This window comes from Erythrolamprus reginae, chromosome 5 (assembly GCF_031021105.1).
Source record: "Erythrolamprus reginae isolate rEryReg1 chromosome 5, rEryReg1.hap1, whole genome shotgun sequence".
In the NCBI taxonomy this organism is placed as follows: domain Eukaryota; kingdom Metazoa; phylum Chordata; class Lepidosauria; order Squamata; family Dipsadidae; genus Erythrolamprus; species Erythrolamprus reginae.
The window spans coordinates 18,095,969-18,118,418 of NC_091954.1; the positions used below are offsets into that span (position 1 = coordinate 18,095,969).

A 22,450-nucleotide genomic window follows, 5' to 3' on the forward strand; every position below is an offset into this window, starting at 1 on the left:
AATCTTATAGAATAAATCGGTGCTGGCAGTTTTCTAAAGACTGGATTTTTTCTATATACTTGTGTTGCAATGTATTGTTACTATTATATACTTAATAAATACTTTTTCATGAGACATAAGTTATATTACCAAGAACTAAATTTATCACAACAGCACATCTGAGTCCTTCAGGATTGGGCAGCATAGAATAGAATAGAATAGAATTTTATTGGCCAAGTGTGACTGGACACACAAGGAATTTGTCTTGGTGCATATGCTCTCAGCGTACATAAAATAAAAAGATACATTTGTCAAGAATCATATGGTACAACACTTAATGATTGTCATAGGGGTCAAATAAGCAATGAAGAAACAATCAATATGAATAAAAATCTTAGGATACAAGCAACAAGTTACAGGCATACAGTCCTAAGTGGGAGGAAAAGGATGATAGGAATGCTGAGAAAAACTAGTAGAAATAGAAGTGCAGATTTAGTAAAAAGTCTGACAGTGTTGAGGGAATTATTTGTTTAGTAGAGTGATGGCGTTTGGGGAAAAACTGTTCTTGTGTCCAGTTGTCTTGGTGTGCAGTGCTCAGTAGCGATGTTTTGAGGGTAGGAGTTGAAACAGTTTAAGTCAAATTAAATAAATAAATCTTGAATGTGCCACCAAGTCATGCTCTAGTCAAAGTTTTTGCACTGAACTACAACTGAGGGTGCACAATACGCAAAGCATAAACCGTGGCTTATATTAAATGTAAAAAGATTAAACCAAGAAATAAATCAAATGAAGAAAAATGTGTAAATCACTGTGGAATAATGCATGAACCCAGCCAGTATCTCCAATAGTACTTCAGGCCAATAAAGAGTAGATATAATCACCTGAATTCAATGGAATTTGGCCACTGTATGGAAGCCAATTTCCTTTTACTGGGAAGGGACTTTTCCTATTACTGGTGGTTCCCATGCCTAACTGTCCATTTCCTCCAAGACCAAAAGAGTAAATTCTTCCAGTTGCAGGAACAAATGCAGATGTGTGTTGCCTGCAACAAAGAGGAAAGAAACATCTAGGAAGTAAGAAAGGAGAAAATTCCAGACTCTTTTCTGAAATGACATTAAAAATATAAATGATTTATTTATCGCAGTTTAGCTAACCCAAGCATCCCGTTTCAGGTACTACAGGTAGTCCTCGATTTACGACCACAACTGAGTGCAAAATTTCTGTAGCTAAGTGAGACATTTGTTAAGTGAGTTTGACACATTTTTACGACTCTTCTTGCCACATTTGTTAAGTGAATGATTGCAGTTGTAAAGTTGGTAACACATTAAGTGAATCTGGCTTCCCCATTGATCATTTGCTTATCAGAAGGTTACAAAAGATGCTCATATTACCCTGGGACACTGCAACCATCATAAATGACCTTGGGGACGCTGCAAGGGACATAACTGTGAAAAACAGTCATAAGTTACTTTTTTTAATGCTGTTGTAACTTAAAATGGCCACTAAACAAACTGTTGTAAATCAAGAAATACCTGCAATGTATACTTGAACAGTGGTACCCTCTACCTAGGAATGCCTCCACTTACGAACTTTTCTAGATAAGGACCGGGTGTTCTGGCACCGGACCAGAATATCTGCGAGACCGCCTTCTGCTGCACGAATCCCAGCGGCCGGTTAGGTCCCACAGAGTCGGCCTTCTCCGGGTCCCATCGACTAAACAATGTCGGCTGGCAGGACCCAGGGGAAGAGCCTTCTCTGTGGTGGCTCCAACCCTCTGGAACCAGCTCCCCCCAGAGATTAGGATTGCCCCCACCCTCCTTGCCTTTGATAAACTCCTTAAAACCCACCTCTGCCGTCAGGCATGGGGGAACTGAGACATCTCCCCTTGCCTATGTAGTTTTATGTATGGTATGTTTGTGTGTAATGATTTTTAAATAATGGGGCTTTTAGACTTTTAATGTTAGATTTGTTATTTTAGACTTTTAATATTAGATTTGTTACTGTAAATTGTTTTATCACTGCTGGGAGCCGCCCCGAGTCTGCGGAGAGGGGTGGCATACAAATCTAAAAAAAATAAAAAAATAAAATAATTTTTTTGCCTCTTCTCAAGAACCATTTTCCACTTACAAATCCAAGCCTCCGAAACTGTAACCGGAAATGGCAGGGAGAAGCCTCCGTGGGGCCTCTCTAGGAATCTCCTGGAAGGAAACAGGGCCAGAAAAGGCGGGGAGAAGCCTCTATGGGGCCTCTCTAGGAATCTCCTGGGAGGAAACAGGGCCGGAAAAGGCAGGGAGAAGCCTCTGTGGGGCCTCTCTAGGAATCTCCTGGGAGGAAATCTCCTGGGAGGAAACAGGGCCTCCACATTATTTGCTTTTACATTGATTCCTATGGGGAAAATTGTTTCTTCTCACAAAATGTTCTACTTAAGAACCTGGTCACTGAACAAATTAAGTTCGTAAGTAGAGGTACAACTGTATTTGGATTCAGCTGTTCCACCTTGGCTAGGAAAATAAAGATGCCCCAAAAAGGACAAAGCTTGCAATTCAGTGAACAGAAGCTTATTATGCCTATGAAACAATATTTTGCCAAAGCAACTAACTCATCCCTTGGGTCTTATGAATTATTGTATTGTCTAAATCATAGCAATCTGTTCTCTGTTAACAGCACATCACTGGAACCCCCAACGAGGTTTCACAATAGGAGCAAGTAGTTATTAATTTATGATGCCTGTTAAAAGAGTGCTTCAGAAAGCATATCTGGATCCTTATGTCAGCTTAATCTGACATAATTTAATTTACTAAACTAAAACAAAAGTTGTAACCATCTCTCTTAAAAATATCTTTCAGGGCTATAATTTGGATACGTTGCATTGTATTTCCCACAAGTCAAACCTTCTTCATAGTTCCAATAATCCTACATCTTTGTTTTATAATCTCCGTCCCTGACTACGAGGAAGCAGGCGGGAAGCTCAGGGAGGCTCCGGACGCTCATACGTTTGGCAGGGAATCCCCACCGCCCATGTGATACTGCCGCCCTGTAAGTGACCAAGGGGGGGGGGCAAGGTGAATCGCGCGCTCTCTCCCTGAAGGGAAACTACTGGCAGCTGTGCAACCAGGCAGCCCGGGATCGAGGCCCGTTATGGGAGGGCTCTGGCACAGGAGACTCTGCAATGGGACGCTCCACACCACACCGACTGCGAGGGACTCCCATCCCTCCCCATTGCCCTCAAAGGACTCCGTAAGCTGGCTTCTCCCACACACCCTCTTTCGCTGCCTTCCAAGGACTTCGCTAGCCTTTCTTTATCCAGTCGCCACCCTGGGACGGCTGCGGAGAGCTCCTCGGACGTGCCATTTTCTAGCAGAAGGGATGGGGAGGGGGGAGACCCCGCACGGCAAAGCCCGGCTCCTGTTCCCTTGGGATCAGCCCAGCCTGCAAACTTAAAATCGCTTGTTTTGGCCGCTGCTCGCGAGAGAAGCAAGGGTTTGTAAGACAAAAATGGTTCGTGAGAAGAGGCAAAAAAATCCTGAACGCCCGGTTCGTATCTCGAAACGTTCGTATGAAGAGGCGTTCGTTAGATGAGGTACCACTGCATTGAATATTAAAGCTTTTTAAAAAACATCTGAAGTAATTAATACTTCAGCTGGGCCAAATAAGCTCATTTCGGGGGTGGGAAATAGTTATAAAATAGTTCCATCCTAACAATACTCCCTCCCTGCGAGGAAGGGCCTTCTCTGTGGCTGCCCAACTCTATGGAACCAACTCCTCCCCCCCGCCTTTGATGTCTATACTTCTCCCACACTCTTGGCCTTCCGAAAGGCTATGAAGACCTGGCTTTGCCGGCAGACCTGGAAACCATGAATTTACATCTTTCATGGCCAAATTGTATGGAATGGTATGTTGTGTTGATTGGATTGCTAAGGTGTGAGTTTTTGTGGGTTATTGTTTTAATTTATATTGGACTTCTTTTTATTGTTAACTGTATTTTTATATTTTGTTGTAAGCTGCCTCAAGTCCTTCGGGATTGGGCGGAATAGAAGACAAGCAAACAAGCAAACTCACCTTCCACAGGCAATTTGTGCGACAATGTTTCCCATAAGTTCAAAAACTTTTCTGGGGTTTATCTCATGCGCAGTAGAGTTATGACCTAATTGTCCATAGCCTCCAGCTCCAAAAGTAAACACTCCACCTTCCTAAAAGATATTTTGAATCGGAATGAAATCTGTCTTCACTATTTTTTATATATGCAAATACCTACCCAGAATGTATAAAGGAACAATAAAATTGCCTAAAATGGATTACAATCATAAATATATATCTCCGAGTCTAAACAATTGAGGCATCTAATGCAAATTAAAAAGGAATAAAATGGTTGCACTGCTGTCAAATTCCTGGCCTATGGACAAGATGTGTCCCATGCTGGCCACACCCACACCTAGTGTAGCGAAGGAGGGAGTGCTTTATTTTTTTGAGCAGTGTATATATGGTTGAAAAAGTGTAATACTATTTTAATATACAAATTGACTCTATGATCAGGGCTGAAATGGGGAGGAAGAAAAGAAAGGGTGCCCATGATTCTATCTTCTGCCCTGACTATGGAATTTAGGCAATGCAGAACTGTGGTGGCACAGTGCCTTAAACATAGTCCCCATGGTAATTAAAAGATAACCATTTTCTGGCATCAGAGTACCAGGAACCGGCTTAATAGGTTTCACAAGCAGACATGGTATTTCTGGCTACGTTATTGATGCAACCCAATTATATGGGACAAGGCCACCAAGACCATTAAGTCTTTTGCATCACATCCCAATCAAAATCTGAAATCAAAGACAGATTGAACACACCTTTGTAAGAGCTGCAGTATGATCTTCTCCACAGGAGATATAAACGATTTTTTGGGATCTTAGTGACTTCAGAAGATTGGGGACGTATCTATCTAAAAATTGTAATAATTTAGTAAATTATAAATTGTGGCAAATTACACATGCACAAAAATACAGAAATGTTCTCGTTGACAGATCACTGCCTCCAGTAGGAACTTTGACACAATTTAAAAGTTCATAATTTCGCAGAGTGTATTGCCATCAAGCAACAGTGCAGGGCCTTAGGCTACATTTCAGAACTTTTTAACACAATTCACCCATTGTTTTGGCAGTGCTATTGTTCTAATAATTAAGGAATGCAGAGCATTGCCGAGTCATGTAGTTTAATAAGAGTCACAACCAATTTCCGCAAAGTTTTGTACTTCAGAGAGCTCTAGCCTATAACACAAACAATTTGAGCACCGAGCAAACAGAGCTATTTTTATTATAAAAGTTCATTTGAAAAATCTGCATTTTAACATTTACCATTTTCATCATTAAGACCAAGTTGTCCAAATTTGTTCCGTCCCCATCCAAAGACTGCTCCAGAAAGAGTAAGCACAAAGCTATGGGCACCGCCTGCTGTTATTTGGGCAAAGGGGATGCCTAATAAAGATTTGATTACTTGTGGAGATGTTTGTTTTTTATATTCATAACCTAATCCTAATTGTCCATGCTTGTTCTGACCCCAGGAAAAAACTTCACTTCCTGTTGAAAAGAAACAGTAGTTAAAAATCACTGTAAGAATCAGGTTACCGCACGAATCCCAGCGGCCGATAAGGTCCCACAGAGTCGGCCTTCTCCGGGTCCCGTCAACCAAACAATGTCGTTTGGTGGGCCCCAGGGGAAGAGCCTTCTCTGTGGTGGCCCCGGCCCTCTGGAACCAACTCCCCCCAGAGATTAGAACGGCCCCCACCCTCCTTGTCTTTCACAAATTACTTAAGACCCACCTTTGTCGCAAGGCATGGGGGAGTTAAGTTATCCTTTCCCCCTAGGCTATTACAAGTTATGCATGGTATGTTTGTGTGTATGTTTGGTTTTTTATAATAAGGGTTTTTTAGTTGTTTTTATTAATTGGATTGTTCATGTTGTTTTACCACTGTTGTTAGCCGCCCCGAGTCTGCGGAGAGGGGTGGCATACAAATCCAATAAATAATAATAATAATAATAATAATAATAATAATAATAATAATAATTATTATTATTATTATTATTCAAACAAAACAGAGCAGATTCAACAGAGAGAAGCCCATTCAGAATTATATAAAAAATAAGACTGAAATCAGAACAGATTGAGCCACTTCCAAAATCCTCTTCTCAAGCAGATCATAGTTCAAAGAACTTATTTTCAAATCTGGAGTATGTATTATAGCACTGGCCAATAAAATATGGACTGGAAGTGATACTTTTGGGTTGGGGGGCAAAGAGGCGTGGAAGACAGTAAGTGCATTTAAGCATAGTAAATAAATGCCCTTTTCCCAAACACAGTATTTCTCAGTCCCAGCAACCTTGAACTATATGGACTCCAACTCCCAGAATCCCCATTAAAGTTTAAATTGTTGTGGTCGAGAAAGCCTTCCCTTGCAAATGATCAGATCTTACTATACAAAAAAACACACCCTTTTCTATGATCTTTGTTGCAGTGAAATCATTTTGAAATTAAACAGACAGATATAAATGTAGCTAAGAACATATTTTACCTTTAGAAAGTGCAAGGGAATGGCAGTAGCCACAGGCCACTTGTACAATTTGAATGTCTGATAAGCTTTTAATGTTCCTTTGAGAAAATAAAAAAATATTAAATTAAAACACGGGAGAGTTAAAATACTTTTAAGAAAATTGTAAAAGTATGTATTAAATACTCAAAAAGAGCAACCACAGAACACGATTTCTCAATATACAAATAAGAGGTATGAGAAATTTCCACTTCTGAAACTACTGTAAATTAGTGTTTCCTATTCCTATAATACCCCAATTTGAACACCCAAAGTTTGTTCGGGCTAGAGAAGAAATTAGAACAGGGGTGTCAAACTCAATTTCATTGAGGGCTGCATCAGGGTTGTGTTTGACCTTGGAGGGCAGGGCCGGGGGTGTGGTTGGAGGGGTGGGTGTGGCCATGATGGGCGTTTGATACAGGCTCAAGATGCATTTTTTCCCCCTTTTGCATTCAAAACAGCTATTCCAGACAAAGGGAGATTTACTTTCTGGCACAAATATGTCTCAATTCCATAATGTAGAGACTGAAGACATGTAGAGTCCCCAGCTACTATGGGGCTTGACTCTTTTGTAGAGGAGCAGAGTATAAATGAACTGACAATTTCTCCAGATGTATCCAACAGTCTATCAATCTTTGTTATTAGCTAGCACAGCCCTAGAGGAGGACTTCATATTAGTAATAATTTACAAAACTGATACAGTGATACCTCGTCTTACAAATGCCTCGTCATACAAACTTTTTGAGATACAAATCTGGGATTTAAGATTTTTTTTGCCTCTTCTTACAAACTATTTTCACCTTACAAACCTACCACTGCCGCTGGGATGCCCCGCCTCCGGACTTCCGTTGCCAGCGAAGCACCCATTTTTGCGCTGCTGGGATTCCCCTGAGGCTCCCCTCCATGGGAAACCCCACCTCCGGACTTCTGTGTTTTTGTGATGCTGCAGGGGAATCCCAGCAGTGCAAAAATGGGCGCTTGGCTGGCAACGGAAGTCTGGAGGTGAGGTTTCCCAGCGAGGGGAGCCTCAGTGAAATCGCAGCATCACAAAAACACAGAGGTCCGGATGTGGGGTTTTGAGGACTTCAGTGTTTTTGCGATGCTATGATTTCATTGATTCTCCCTTCTCTGGGAAACCCCACCTCCGGACTTCCGTTGCCAGCAAAGCGTTCGTTTTTGCGATGCTGGGATTCCCCTGCAGCATCGCAAAAGCACAGAAGTCAGGAGGTGGGGTTTCCCATGGAGGGGAGCCTCAGGGGAATCCCAGCAGTGCAAAAACGGGCGCTTCGGCTGGCAAAATGGGTGAATTTTGGGCTTGCACGCATTAATTGTTTTTCCATTGATTCCTATGGGAAACATTGTTTCGTCTTACAAACTTTTCACCTTAAGAACCTCGTCCCGGAACCAATTAAGTTTGTAAAACAAGGTATCACTGTATATGGCACCACCCCAATTCTCAGTGATCCTGGGTGGATCACGACAATTATAAAAAATTTACAATTAAATCAATCACAGGTAAAAAAGATGAGAAACTCAGTGAGATGAGGAGTCTCATTCTCTCTCATCAAAGACCTGGCTGAAGAGCCAGATATTTTTGGCTCTTTTGAATAACAGCCATTCAGATCTTGAACGGTACCTATTTCTAGTTGGCAGATGCTGCTAAAGAGAAGGCGAAGAAGGGCCTGCCTCCTGAAGCACTCTGACAGTCAAAATGAGGAGGGGTTTCAGCCGGCAGAGTGCTGCAGGAGACCATGGAGGTTGAAAACGGGCCACATGCAGCCTCCCCGTGGTCTGTTTTGCCTGAAAGAAGTACTGGAGGCTGGGCTGGCTCTGCGGGCCAGATCTAAGCACCCCACGGGCTGGATGTGGCCTGCGAGCCTTGAGTTTGACACCCCTGAAAAGAGTATGAAAACATACTAACTCCACAGAGGGGGTCTTCTCCGGGTCCCGTCAACCAAACAATGTCGCTTGGCGGGACCCAGGGGAAGAGCCTTCTCTGTGGTGGCCCCGGCCCTCTGGAACCAACTCCCCCCAGAGATTAGAATTGCCCCCACCCTCCTTGCCTTTCGTAAGCTGCTTAAAACCCACCTCTGCCGCCAGGCATGGGGGAACTGAGATACACTTTCCCCCTAGGCCTTTAAAATTTTATGCATGGTATGTCTGGATGTATGATTGGTTTAAACTGTTTTTAGTATTGGATTATACTGTTTTGTTACTGTTGTTAGCTGCCCCGAGTCTGCGGAGAGGGGCGGCATACAAATCCAATCAATCAATCAATCAATAAATAAATAAATAAATAAATAAATAAATAAATTTTATTTTAAATAACTGGAATTTAAATAAACCCCCTCAGACTACATTTGGACAGAGCATGAAATTTAAAATCTAAAGTGAAGGCTGATCTCTTTCTATCAAATGCAAAAGAACAGGGAGGGACAGGTTATATATTTAGAACATACAGAAATCTAAAGATAGAACTTAAAATTTACCACACTCATACATATCTACATGGCTAAAACCAGTTTAAAGCACTTTATTTTCAAATTAAACTCTTATAGCTTTTCAAATTGTGGGTTAAGATCAAAATGGAAGCAAACATTCACATCATCCAAAATATATTGATTCATGCCGTACAAATTAGTGTATTTAAAACACACTGTCCTTCCCTCTTTTTGCAGCCCCAACATAGCTTTTTAGTCCAGTTATATAGACTCTAAATGGTTTTGAACCTGCTCCAAGATTAACACACAGGACATAATGCAGCAATGCTGTTAAATTAAGGAGACCTAAAGCTCTAGTAACTACTGGAAATTACCTATTATTCTAGACAGCAGTTACCAACTGCAATACATAAATCTTTGTGCTCTGGGTACTGGATACCAGCCAATCTTTTTTGTTCCTGCAGGTCCACTCCAGTAAATCCTCACACTATTTTTTAATTGGCCCTAATTCTTAGAAAGAGAGGTAACTTTTGAGAAGAAAGCGTGATGGAAATTAACATAGCTACATTATAATCGTAAGCATGAAGCTCTTATGTTGGGGCTTCAAATTATCAAAAAATTATTCAGAATTAAAATGCTGCATGTTGAAAAATACGCTACTTACACAGTTTAAGAATGGCACCTTAATAAATCAAAATAAATCTCCAAATGTTCTACAAAATCATTAAAATCTCACAAATTTTGCTTTTTTCTGCAACTGCTAAAATGGAAACTGACTTCATATTATTATCTTATTCTTATACTTAACTCAAAAAACTGCATCTACCAATAATGAAAACAAGCTAGCTTTAGCAAAAATACAGTATGTTTTGGATGTGACTTATAAAAACATCCCAAAAGCCATGGCTAAATCTGAATGTGACCAAGGAGGGAAATATTTAAATAAATAAAATATTATCAGCATTTCATTTAATTTTAATTAAATCAAATATACATTGCATTTCAGTCCTGTCCACATGCACAAATAAATTATCACGCTACTTAAATTACATTAAATTCCCCAATTAGAGTCTCATAAAGAATATCAGCATAATAAATATTGTATTTACTTATTACAAAAAATTGTATGCCGTCTACCCTTGAGGATATAGCTCAGGAAATACTGAAAAGGAAATGTTCAGGAAATGTTAGTGGTTGCTTCAGTACTTTCAGTTGCTTTCAAGAGTTATATTGATGCAAATTACTTTATAGAAAACTGAATCTGAAAAATTGTAAATGTATACAGTGTTCCCTCGATTTTCGCGGGTTCAAACTTCGCGAAAAGTCTATACCACGGTTTTTCAAAAATATTAATTAAAAAATACTTTGCGGTTTTCCCCCCTATACCACGGTTTTTTCCGCCCGATGACGTCATGTGTCATCACCAAACCTTCGTCCACCTTTAATAAATATTTTTTTAAATAAACTTTAATAAAGAAACATGGTGAGTAATAATCCAAATGGTTGCTAAGGGAATGGGAAATTGCAATGTAGATGTTTAAAGTGTTAAGGAATGGCTTGTGATACTGTTCATAGCCAAAAATAGTGTATTTACTTCCGCATCTCTACTTCGCGGAAATTCAACTTTTGCGGGCGGTCTTGGAACGCATCCCCCGCGAAAATCGAGGGAACACTATAGTTAAATGTAAAGGCTTCCCTTGTCCAGTCATTTCCAACTCCAGGGGGCAGTGCTAGCTCCATTTCTTAGCAGAGGGAGCCAGCAGGATCTGAAGACATTTCCATGGTCATATGGCTAGCATGACTACTGTATACGCCAACACGGTTCCCTTCCCACCAAAGTGGTACCTAGTTATCCACTCGCATGCTTTTGAACTGCTAGGTGCACAAAAGCTGGGGCAAGTAATAAGAGCTCATCCCATCGCAAAGCACTTTGGTCTTGAAGCTCAATGCCTTTAACTGCTGAGCCATCATGCGCCAAATGTACAAAAATGAAGCGATTAAAATAATCCATAAGTAAGCATTTTCCTAAGGGTTTTTTGAAACATTGATTATTTTGTTTTACCTGGGGACTCTGGTATATTCTTCAGTGCCAGGTAAGCCCAGTTGCCCATCTGCAGCAAAACCCCAGGCATAGACTTGACCCTTGTCATTTAGTGCTAACGTGTGGGCTTCTCCACAAGAAACGGTGACAATGTTTTGAGCATCCAAGGCACCAACTTGCTCTGCAATTATATAAAAAAGTGGCTTTTATTAAGCAGAAGAAACAGCAAAAACAGGTGTCTTTACAAAGAGATCAAGTCAATTTCATACTATTTCTGGCCTAAAATACGTCACAGACTGAGAACCCTAAGTCTAATGATAATTGCACCCAGTGTTGTGAGTGGTCCATGACTGGGACAGTTAGTAACAGATTCTGAGGAAGATGAACCAGGTCTGTCTTGGTACCCTAGGCCACTGTTCTTGACTACTGAGTCAGAGAGTGAGAGAGGGAGGGAGAGTTGGAACCTGAGGAACCTCCAGAGACTGCAGAAATCCTGAGGATGGTAAGGTCTGAGTAAGAGGAGGAGGGAGACATTGGGGATCAGGAACCCCTATTAGATGCCCTGGTCAGAAGGTCAAGAAGCAGACAGGAATATCTTTATGGGAAAAAGAACAACCAATTGTAAGTCAAAGATTACATGAAAACATAAACTATACCTGCTTATCCTCCCTAGAAAGCAAAACTGAATAGAAGATTCATCCTTCCCAAATTTTCCAAGCTATAACAAAGCATTTTGTCATTTCTATCATTTTCCTCAAATATTATACTAAGATTTCACTCAAGTGATATAAAAGTTTAAAAAAATCTTCAGTTGCCTGCCTTCTTAAGTATCCATTAGTTATGCAGATTAGCCGGAACCTTCCTAGAAGTATGAATGCTATAATTCATCCTCAGAAAATAATTCTGTAGAAACAGATGGTAAAGCCATGCAACATTTATTTTATTACTGATACAGTACTGATATTCTGGATCATCTAGGTCAGAGATCTCCAAACTTGGCAACTTTATTTATTTATTTATTTATTCAATTTTTATGCCGCCCTTCTCCTTAGACTCAGGGCGGCTTACAACATGTTAGCAATAGCACTTTTTAACAGAGCCAGCATATTGCCCCCACAATCTGGGTCCTCATTTTACCCACCTCGGAAGGATGGAAGGCTGAGTCAACCTTGAGCCGGTGATGAGATTTGAACCGCTGACCTTCAGATCTACAGTCAGCTTCAGTGGCCTGCAGTACAGCACTCTACCTGCTGCGCCACCCCGGCTCCTGGCTGGAGATTTCTGGGAATTGAAGTCCACAAGTCTTAAAGTTGCCAAGTTTGGAGATCTCTGACCTAGATGGTTTGGAAGATCCAGAATGTGGACTTCAATTCCCAGAGTTCTCCAGCTAGCATAGCTGGCTGGAGATTTCTGGGAGTTGAAGTCCACAAGTCTTAAAGTTGCCAAGTTTGAAGACCCCTGATCTAGGTGCTTGCTGTTTTATGAAAAATTTCAACATCTAAACTTAAATTAGCTGACTTTAATTCAAGTATAATAAACCAAAAACAGGCTGTTTTTTTAAAAAAACACATGTGGAGCCTGAAATAGCACATACAAATAGAAAGTTACATAAAGAAGGTTCTTTTTCATCAAGCGTTTCATAAAAGGAAACTGTATCAGCCCCATCCACCTTATTATATACCTTTCCTGGAACAAATAATCAATTTTCAAAATGATGTCCAGGATTAAAAATACCACCATGAAAAATTTAAGCGTAGTTGTAGCCAAGGTTCCTCAAATATAGTGTTTTCAAACTGTGGTCAAGTTCTTTAAATATGTTTGACGTTATAAATTAATTAGATGCCTTCATGTGTGCAAATCTGTACAAAAATTTAGGATCAAAACTGTGCAGGATTGAACCATCTGAAGGTCAGCGGTTCAAATCTCATCACCAGCTCAAGGTTGACTCAACCTTCCATCCTTCCGAGGTGGGTAAAATGAGGACCCAGATTGTGGGGGCAATATGCTGGCTCTGTTAAAATGTGCTATTGCTAACATGTTGTAAGCCGCCCTGAGTCTAAGGAGAAGGGCGGCATAAAAATTGAATGAATGAATGAACGAACCAACCAACCAACCAACCAGCCAGCCAACCAACCAACCAACCAACCAACCAACCAACCAACCAACCAACCAACCAACCAACCAACCAATCAACATTATTTTTTATCTTACCTGGTCGTTTTCTAGATTTTTCATGGCCTAACTGTCCTAAATCATTACATCCACAGGTATACACAGTCCCATCATCCAATACAAACACCGTATGCCTCAGTCCACAGCCGACATCTTGAATTTTTTTGTTTATAAAGAAGCTGCATCTTCTGGGTTCCAGGACAATCTCTTCGTCAATACCGCCCAATCCAAGTTGTCCAAAAGATGCATTTCCCCAACATAACATGTTGAAAGTCCTTTCAATAGTCTGCCAATTTCACTCTGCAAAAGTGTTCCACCAGCATTACTGTCATAGAAGAAAAGAAGGTTAGCATTTATATCAAGGTACACTATTTTCACCCAGAGGAGGGTTCTTCCTGGTTCAAACCAGTTCCTCCGAACTGGTAGCAACCCGCTGGTGATGTCACAATGATGTAACAGAACCAGTTCGGTTGGTGCCAGTCCATGGGTGCCGCCATCTTTTTTTAAAAAAAAAAATCCCAAGTTTTTTCCCAGGGTTTTTTCTTCTGTTCACAGAAGCTGAGTTTCCAGCACTGCGCATGCATCACCAATTTGGCTTTTTTACAAAAAAAAATTGCCACTGCATATATGCGCAAACAATGTGCCCATGAGGTGTAGCCCAGCAGTGCAGGATGAAGCGAACCAGCAGGAGGTAAGTTAGAACCCACCCGTTTTCACCCCTCAATTTTTACGACTGACCCAAATAAAATCAGTGAGAATTTTTAAAATGTATATCTATTCAGAATGATAGCAGAATGTGTCATTTTAAACATGACTGTTGTACATATCTAATAGAGACCCACTTTGGTGTCGTGGTTAAGGTCTCTGGCCAGAAGGTAGTGTGAGTTCTAGTCCCACACAAAGCCAGCTGGGTCCCTTGGGCCAATCACTACAAGGACAGTAGCCATGAGTCAACAATGAGTTGAAGGAGCCCCCCTCCCCCCCCCAAAAAAATATAAGGAGCCGGGGTGGCGCAGCAGATAGAGTGCTGTACTGCAGGCCACTGAAGCTGACTGTAGATCTGAAGGTCAGTGGTTCAAATCTCATCACTGGCTCAAGGTTGACTCAGCCTTCCATCTTTCTGAGGTGGGTAAAATGAGGACCCGGATTGTGGGGGCAATAGGCTGGCTCTATTAAAAAGTGCTATTGCTAACATGTTGTAAGCCCCCCTGAGTCTAAGGAGAAGATCAGCATAAAAATTGAATAAATAAATAAATTTAACTGTTTCAAATAATTATATGATTTGAAAATGTTTGCTCTCAAAACTAGCCTAAGTGTGCGGTTGCTATTTCATTGCTAGAGTAAATTGGTTTTTAGAGAATATGTCAGAAAACTTAGGCGTGATCAAGTCAAAGGGCAGTTTGTTTAACTGCATTTTACTTTCCACAAGCTGAATATGTTTAGTGTGACTGCTCCTCACATCTATAATGATCTCTTTGTATCACATTAAAAATTAAAAACAACTTTTAGAAGTTCCAAAGACCACAACCTGTCTTTTCAGAGAAATGAAGTAGCCTCCTGAGTTGCATCTTTGTGGTAAAGGGCTATTCCTGCTTTCAAATAATTGCTACTTGGAAGTGATGTAATACTTTTCTAAAAGCCTTTTTCAAAGCGGTTTCCAAAAATCTTATGCATGCACTAAATATTGTTTTAGAACAGTGGAGATTGTGATCCCCTTATATAGAGCGCTGGTGAGACCACATTTGGAGTACTGTGTTCAGTTCTGGAGACCTCACCTACAAAAAGATATTGACAAAATTGAACGGGTCCAAAGACGGGCTACAAGAATGGTGGAAGGTCTTAAGCATAAAACGTATCAGGAAAGACTTAATGAACTCAATCTGTATAGTCTGGAGGACAGAAGGAAAAGGGGGGACATGATCGAAACATTTAAATATGTTAAAGGGTTAAATAAGGTTCAGGAGGGAAGTGTTTTTAATAGGAAAGTGAACACAAGAACAAGGGGACACAATCTGAAGTTAGTTGGGGGAAAGATCAAAAGCAATGTGAGAAAATATTATTTTACTGAAAGAGTAGTAGATCCTTGGAACAAACTTCCAGCAGACGTGGTTGGTAAATCCACAATAACTGAATTTAAACATGCCTGGGATAAACATATATCCATTGTAAGATAAAATACAGGAAATAGTATAAGGGCAGACTAGATGGACCATGAGATCTTTTTCTGCCGTCAGTCTTCTATGTTTCTAATACCGTGACCCTTTAGTATAGTTCTTCATGTTGTGCTGATTCCCAATCATATAATAATAAAATTATTAGGAAACTCAGGGATGGGTTCTAACTTACTCTGCTGCCGGTTCACTTCCTCCTGCGCTGGGAGGCTGCCCCCCATAAGTGCAAAAAAGTCAAAAACAAGATGGCGAAAAAAATGTGTTTTCTGATGGTCTTAGGCCACCCCTGTGAAAGGGTTGTTCGACCCCCAAAGGGGTCCATGGCTCACAGGTTGAGAACCGCTGTTCTAGAACAATATAGCATCAATTGTTCTGTTTCAAAGAAAAACCAACCCCCTCCCCACCTCGAGAATTCAAAAGTATTATAGGAAACCACGAACAGAACACCAATTAAGATATTTAGCAGTAAACCTAAACAGTTTAATAACTCATTAAGTTAAGATTCCGTTACTTCTAATTATATATGTATATTAACTATTAAAATATCTAAGTGAACTTTTGGAACCCCAAAAGAATGTAACATAAAAATATAGGGCAATCATTACAAATTAAGTTAAAGCAATGCTTGAAAATGCCGTTCAAGGATTTTCAAATTAAGTAATCCAATTTGGTGAGGACTGGTGTTAAAGCTCTGAAAATAATTGTGTAAGGAAGTGCCTATTTGGAAGATTGTTCCAAATAGCCAAATGTTTTCCATTATTAACTTTTAAAGTCATAAACATCTTAGGATTGATTATAAGAGGGATAATCTCTGCCATAATGAAATTGCTTGGACACTAATCTCCGTGCAAAACCTTCTAGAGTTCATCTACTCCAAAGCTTATTTATCTAGCATGGTCAAGAAAGCCCTTTTCTGCATTGATCCCGATCTGGGAAATGTACTTTCTCAGAAGCTATGTTTGACATTCAATCTTCTTTAGGAACACTGATCTTTAAATGGCAATTGTTTATGATTTGATCTATGCTTATACATGTATATTTGATTACATACACATGGATGTATTTGTTTGCATTGTTTTAACTACAAGTTGCCTTGAATGTTCTTTCAGACAGAAAGGAAAAATACAAATCCCGATACATTTATATTAAACATTCGTAAAAGCTCCCCCCCCCCCCAAATACACATTAATTATATACAGAACTGAACACTCACAAATACTGCTAAGCAGTATTTGGGGAAGACAGTACACCTTTTGAAGTGTTTCTGGACATACTCTGGGCACACTGGTGCTATGGACCAGTTTTCCTAAATATAAAACTGCTTATAGAAGAAATCCTGATGCAATGATTGTTCAGGCACTTTCAAAATTAAAAATAAAGCCTGAATCAAAAGAAATTATAGCAACTATGGTCTAACTGTAGTTCATGGGATATTCTCACATAAAAATCTTCCAAGAGTTTCTCTTCTCTCAAATGGATTATAGATTTATAGATTTTTTTAAAAAAAACATTTTAAATATGAAATGCTGCATATTGCCCAGGTTAATAGAAAATAGACTAGAGTTAACAGTTTAGAATCAGAAATGGGTATGGGAACATGCCAGAAATATCTGGACCGGGACTCATTGCTCACAGTCATTCATGCCCTCATCACCTCGAGGTTCGACTACTGTAATGCTCTCTACATGGGGCTACCTTTGAAAAGTGTTCAGAAACTTCAGATCGTGCAGAATGCAGCTGCGAGAGCAATCATGGGCTTACCTAGGTATGCCCATGTTTCACCATCACTCCGCAGTCTGCATTGGCTGCCGATCAATTTCCGGTCACAATTCAAAGTGTTGGTTATGACCTTTAAAGCCCTTCATGGCACTGGACCAGAATATCTCCGGGACCGCCTTCTGCCGCACGAATCCCAGCGACCGATTAGGTCCCACAGAGTGGGCCTTCTCCGGGTCCCATCAACTAAACAATGTGAGTTGGCGGGCCCCAGGGGAAGAGCCTTCTCTGTGGCGGCCCCGACTCTCTGGAACCAACTCCCCCCGGAGATTAGGACTGCCCCTACTCTCCCTGCCTTCCGTAAACTCCTTAAAACCCACCTTTGCCGTCAGGCATGGGGCAACTGAAACACCTCCCCCGGGCATGTTCAATTTATACATGGTATGTTTGTGTGTGTGTTTGTTAGTAAATGGGGTTCCTTTTAAATATTTTTAAATATTTTAAAGCTATTTGGATTTGTTATGATTTGCCGCATCTTGTTGTGAGCCGCCCCGAGTCTGCGGAGAGGGGCGGCATACAAATCTAAATAATAAAAATAAATAAATAAATAAATAAATAAATTTTGGAAACATGGATATATCCTGTGCTACAACTCACATGGATTTCTCCTATCTGAACCAATTCCAACTATGATTTTCCGCTCAAACTTAGAATCTTATATATTTATTCCTAGCTAAACATGATTCATATATTGCTTCAGACTGAAACACAGAAAGTATTTATAATTCAAGCCTACCACATTTAGGAGATATTTAAGATGATGTTGCCTTGAGGAGCGCATAGTGATATGTATGCATTCATGTCAACTACTTCACGTGCAATTTTAATCTCCTGCAAGAAAATAAACAGATACACATTAATAGAATCCAGATTTGTCCAATCCTAAGTAAAAAAAAATCTATAAATTAACTTTTTAGTTAAGAGAGAATTTTTTAAAAAAATTCTCAATGAAAAGAAATGGTAACACATCCATTTAATTAGCAAGAGATTTATTAGAAAGGATAAAATACTAATTTTAAAAAACAAGCTGTATTCTGTACTGCAATGGACAAAGTTTCTCCCTCCATGTAATACTTCTGTGCCACAGCTTTGGGAAATAATAACCCAATATAGTAAAACAAATCCATGTAAAAACAAAAAAAGTGGCAAGATATAGTCTGATTGAAAAATAAATACATGGATTCTTAGAAAAGAAGAAGTTTTAAGTAAATTGCCATTTATATAAAATTAATTAAAATTCTAATGTCATAATGCCTATAAAATTTATTCCTATACTGTATTTTTAACTAACTTACAAATTTTTATTTAAAAATTCTATCAATATCACTTAATACGTCCCTAACATGTTAAGAAAGGGTTATAATATAATGTAGAACATTATTTCCCAACCGCAGCAATTTTAAGATGTGTGGATATGAATTCCCAGAATTCTGCGAATTGAAGGCAACACATCTTAAAACTGCTAAAGTTGAGAAACACTGGTATAGGGAAAAACATATCTGTATGCCAAAGAGAATATACCCTCTTCAGAAGTTTTGAACAGTTAAACTCCCTTAGAATACCCAGTATAAAATGCTGAAAACAAGGGCCTTTACTGAATTAATCTCTATAAATGCACTGTAAATATTTGTTTGCCTTTGCTAAACATTTACAAAAATCTCTTTGCAAATCGAATAATAGGTAGAATAAATCTGATAACAGTTCTATTCCATTTTCATGGATTACAGATTTATTTTATTCATGCACCTAAAAATTCTGAAAAGATCTTCTGCATAAGCTTAGAGCTTTCCAGAAGCATACTGTGTATTATGAATCATTATTGCAACATCACTTTATTCAAGATGAATACAATAGTCTCCATTCATTATGCAAGATCCAAATGAAAATACTTTTATTCTACCCCATTTTAAAAAGATAAGTATTGATATTTTATGTTTATTATAACATAAATTTATACATTTTCTTTCTTTCTTAAAGCTTTAATATAATCTTAGTAACCAGAGGCAATCTGGGAAGCACAAATATTGGTAAGAGAGTTAACAAATAATTAACTGCCGGTTTTGGGATAAAATCAGGAAAGACAGATTCGGAAATGTCTACTTAAAAGTGACACTATTGTTTATTTTAAAATTATTGCTTGTTCCAAAATCTCTCATGACTGTCTACCTCAAATATCCCACAGCTTCAGTTCAACATCCCCAAGTCTTAGTTCAGCATATTTCATCAACACTGCTCTTATATGAGTAATAGTTCTCAATACTCCTATAAATGTGTCATTGTGGTAACTGATCATACATATTAATATGGGTGATATCATATATTAGTGTTCTTGATACAGAAAAACAGGAGTATCTACTGAAGAAAACAGATATCTGGGAGTGTTGATGTGACTATTAGGTGCAACTGCAGACATGGATTTAATGGTAGCAGTTTTGGGTTTCATTTCCACACAATCAGAACAAGATTACAGTCAGCATTTTCTGCCAGGACTATGGGACCAACATACATGTTTTAACGTTCCTAATATAGGCACATACATAAATGATATGTTCAACTTCTCATCTTTACTTTTGCAAGGACTACATCATTTCTGCAGTTTCTTTTGAATTATCTACACCCTAATTAAACAGTGAATAGTAAATACCAAGAACTGTTAAGACCTAGAGCACACTTGATCTTCCTATCTCAATTTCCAGGTCCTAACCCTATACCATTTTTTCCTGTTTTAATTTAATGTTGCAGCTTAGAATTACAAAGCCATTCTAAACAATATGTTAATATTTAGTATATTAAACACCTATGTAGAAAGAAAAAGGAGAAATATGTTGATAGGCTATTTCAATTATTACATATTAATGGAAAGCTCCATCATAAAAAGAGCATTAGATAGTGAGGTCTGAGATTATACAATTATACACACTTTTGTGCAAGTATGTTTTCAAGCATAATGGGACTTCACAATGGGAATTGTCTGTGTAATAGGATACACAAAACAGTTTTGTATACTTTGGAAGAATGCCAGTGCAATAAGAAATATCAGACACACCTCTGTGTGTCTTTCACAGCAACCCACAACAACCTTTGTGTGTCTTTCCCAACAGCCCAGTTCCCAAGCAAAAGTTTCAGGTGCTGTAACTGAGACTGATGAAATACAAAGAGAAGCAAAGATTGAACTACAATCCAATGTTCCTTACTTCAAGCTTTGCTAAAAGTAATGCGACCTACTATGACTAACTTTAAAAAAGTTGGGCTGCATGATTTATCAAACAACAGGCTTTCCCATCATTATGAAGTTACTGTCCCCTTCAGTGGAATTTTCACTTTTTCTTCAACCTTCACTTTTCAACCCCCCCAAAACCACCCCCTGTAGCCATTTTATCCGTGGAAGGAAAACCAAAAGCCTGCAAGGGATTATTTGCCCATAATAAACAAGGCAGCCTGGGTTTCTGACCCCGCTGGGAAGATTACAATCAGGAGGGTTTCCAAATGAAAAGGAAAGCCCCATCCAACCCCAAACCCTTGGTTTCTCACAGTAGCCAAATAGAAGCAGCCTGTGGAGGTAAAACATGCCCAGGCAATGAGCAAACGCCTTAGAAACATAGAAGACGGGTGGCAGAAAAAAGACCCCATGATCCATCTAGTCTGCCCTCATACTATTTTCTGTATTTTATCTTAGGATGGATCTATGTTTATCCCAGGCATGTTTAAATTCAGTTACTGTGGATTTATCAACCACTTCTGCTGGAAGTTTGTTCCAAGGATCTACTACTCTTTCAGTAAAATAGAGGCTGCTTGGTTTTGAATTTGGGGTGACCTTACAACAGTGTTTCCCAACCTTGGCAACTTGAAGATATTTGGACTTCAACTCCCAGAATTCCCCAGCCAGCGAATGCTGGTTGGGGAATTCTGGGAGTTGAAGTCCAAATATCTTCAAGTTGCCAAGGTTGGGAAACACTGCCTTACAACATGGCTAGGAGCATCCCACAGCCTAATTGAATGCTTTTATTAATGGGGTTTTAACTGTTTTATATTATTTGTACTTGTACGTCGCCCAGAGTCCGAAAGCAGTTGGGCGGTTCACAAATCTAATAAATCAAATCAAATACAATAATTGTAATGGCAGGGGGAGAGCTAAGTTTTCTGGCTCCCCTTCTCCGCCCACAGCCCTGCCATCTCCGCGGTCTGCGGGTCCAACGGGGCCTGCAAAATTTGAGGGAAGGGGTTCTTTCTGAAACAAAACGGGGGGGAAAGGAGTCGCGCTGCCTGAAGACTTGGCTCGGCCTGCCCTCCGCCCAGAAGGCCTCCCTGCCGGGGAGAAAGGAAGAGGGGCAGCAGCCGGCAATAGGCTCTCTCCCCTGACTGCTCCGCCGAGCCGTCCTCCCAAACCGCCCCTCCGGCCAGGCACGAGGGCTCCACCCGCGCCTTCCCTCGCAGCCCACGGCCTCCTCTCCTCTCCGGGAAGCACCCCCGCCCGGGCTGGACTCACCGTGGCCGCTAAGGCGTCCCCTCCCTTTCTCGGGAGTAAGCGCGGCGACGCTGCTTTCCGGCGGGGGCTTTCCAATGCGGCAGGGCGGGCGAGAAACAGGCCCAGAAGCGCCGGCTCGGCGCGTCTTAACGCGCAAGCGCCCTTTCCGTTCGCGGAGGGCCCCGATAGGACGGGAGGCGCTGCGCGGGGCAGACCGGCCTTTCTTAGCGCTCCCTGACTCTTATCGCTTCTGCTGAGGCGATGCTCGGCGATTCTGGCCGCGGGGCTCGCTCGCCGCCAGGGTTCTGCTGAGGGCCCGGTTAGCCCCTCAGCAGAACCCCCAAGCCGGCCTGGCTTTGCTGTGGGACCGGCGAGTTTTTGCCAGTCCAAAGAACCAGGGCGGGTAGTTCTTCGCCTTTCCTCTAGGGCAGTGGTGGCGAACCTATGGCATGGGTGCCACAGGTGGTAGCAGAGTCATATCTGCTGGCACATGAGCCGTTGCCCTTGCTCAGCTCCAACGTGCATGTTTGTGCCGGCCAGTTGATTTTTGGCTCCCACAGAGGCTCTGGGAGGGAGTTTTTGGCTTCCAGGGAGCCTGGGGGAGGCCATTTTATCCTCCTTGGCTCCAGGGAAGCCTTTGGAGCCTGGGGAGGGTAAAACACAAGCCTACTGGGCCCACCAGAAATTTGGAAAGAGGCCGTTTGCAGCCTCTGGGGGTGGGTGGGGGAAGCTTCTTTTCACCCTTCCCAAGGCCTCGAATTATGGGTATGGGCACTAGTGCATGTACAATAGCACATGTGCATGCTCTTTCGGCACCTGAGGAAAAAAAAG

General features: G+C 40.6%; 1 protein-coding gene across 1 annotated transcript in view; it reads right to left on the reverse strand.

The window, feature by feature from the left end:
• The window catches only part of HERC4 (HECT and RLD domain containing E3 ubiquitin protein ligase 4), a 59,387-nt gene extending 37,377 nt beyond the window's left edge, over window positions 1-22,010 (reverse strand). Inside the window, exons 1-9 of the mRNA XM_070752165.1 lie at window positions 21,641-22,010; window positions 17,891-17,985; window positions 13,247-13,532; window positions 11,057-11,216; window positions 6,539-6,615; window positions 5,325-5,546; window positions 4,821-4,912; window positions 4,039-4,169; window positions 861-1,021 (exon numbers count right to left, since the gene is read on the reverse strand). Coding sequence (XP_070608266.1) covers window positions 861-1,021; window positions 4,039-4,169; window positions 4,821-4,912; window positions 5,325-5,546; window positions 6,539-6,615; window positions 11,057-11,216; window positions 13,247-13,472 — 1,069 coding nt within the window. The 5' untranslated portion in view covers window positions 13,473-13,532; window positions 17,891-17,985; window positions 21,641-22,010. The remainder of the gene's footprint in view (window positions 1-860; window positions 1,022-4,038; window positions 4,170-4,820; window positions 4,913-5,324; window positions 5,547-6,538; window positions 6,616-11,056; window positions 11,217-13,246; window positions 13,533-17,890; window positions 17,986-21,640) is intronic.
• Window positions 22,011-22,450: the final 440 nt, after the last annotated feature.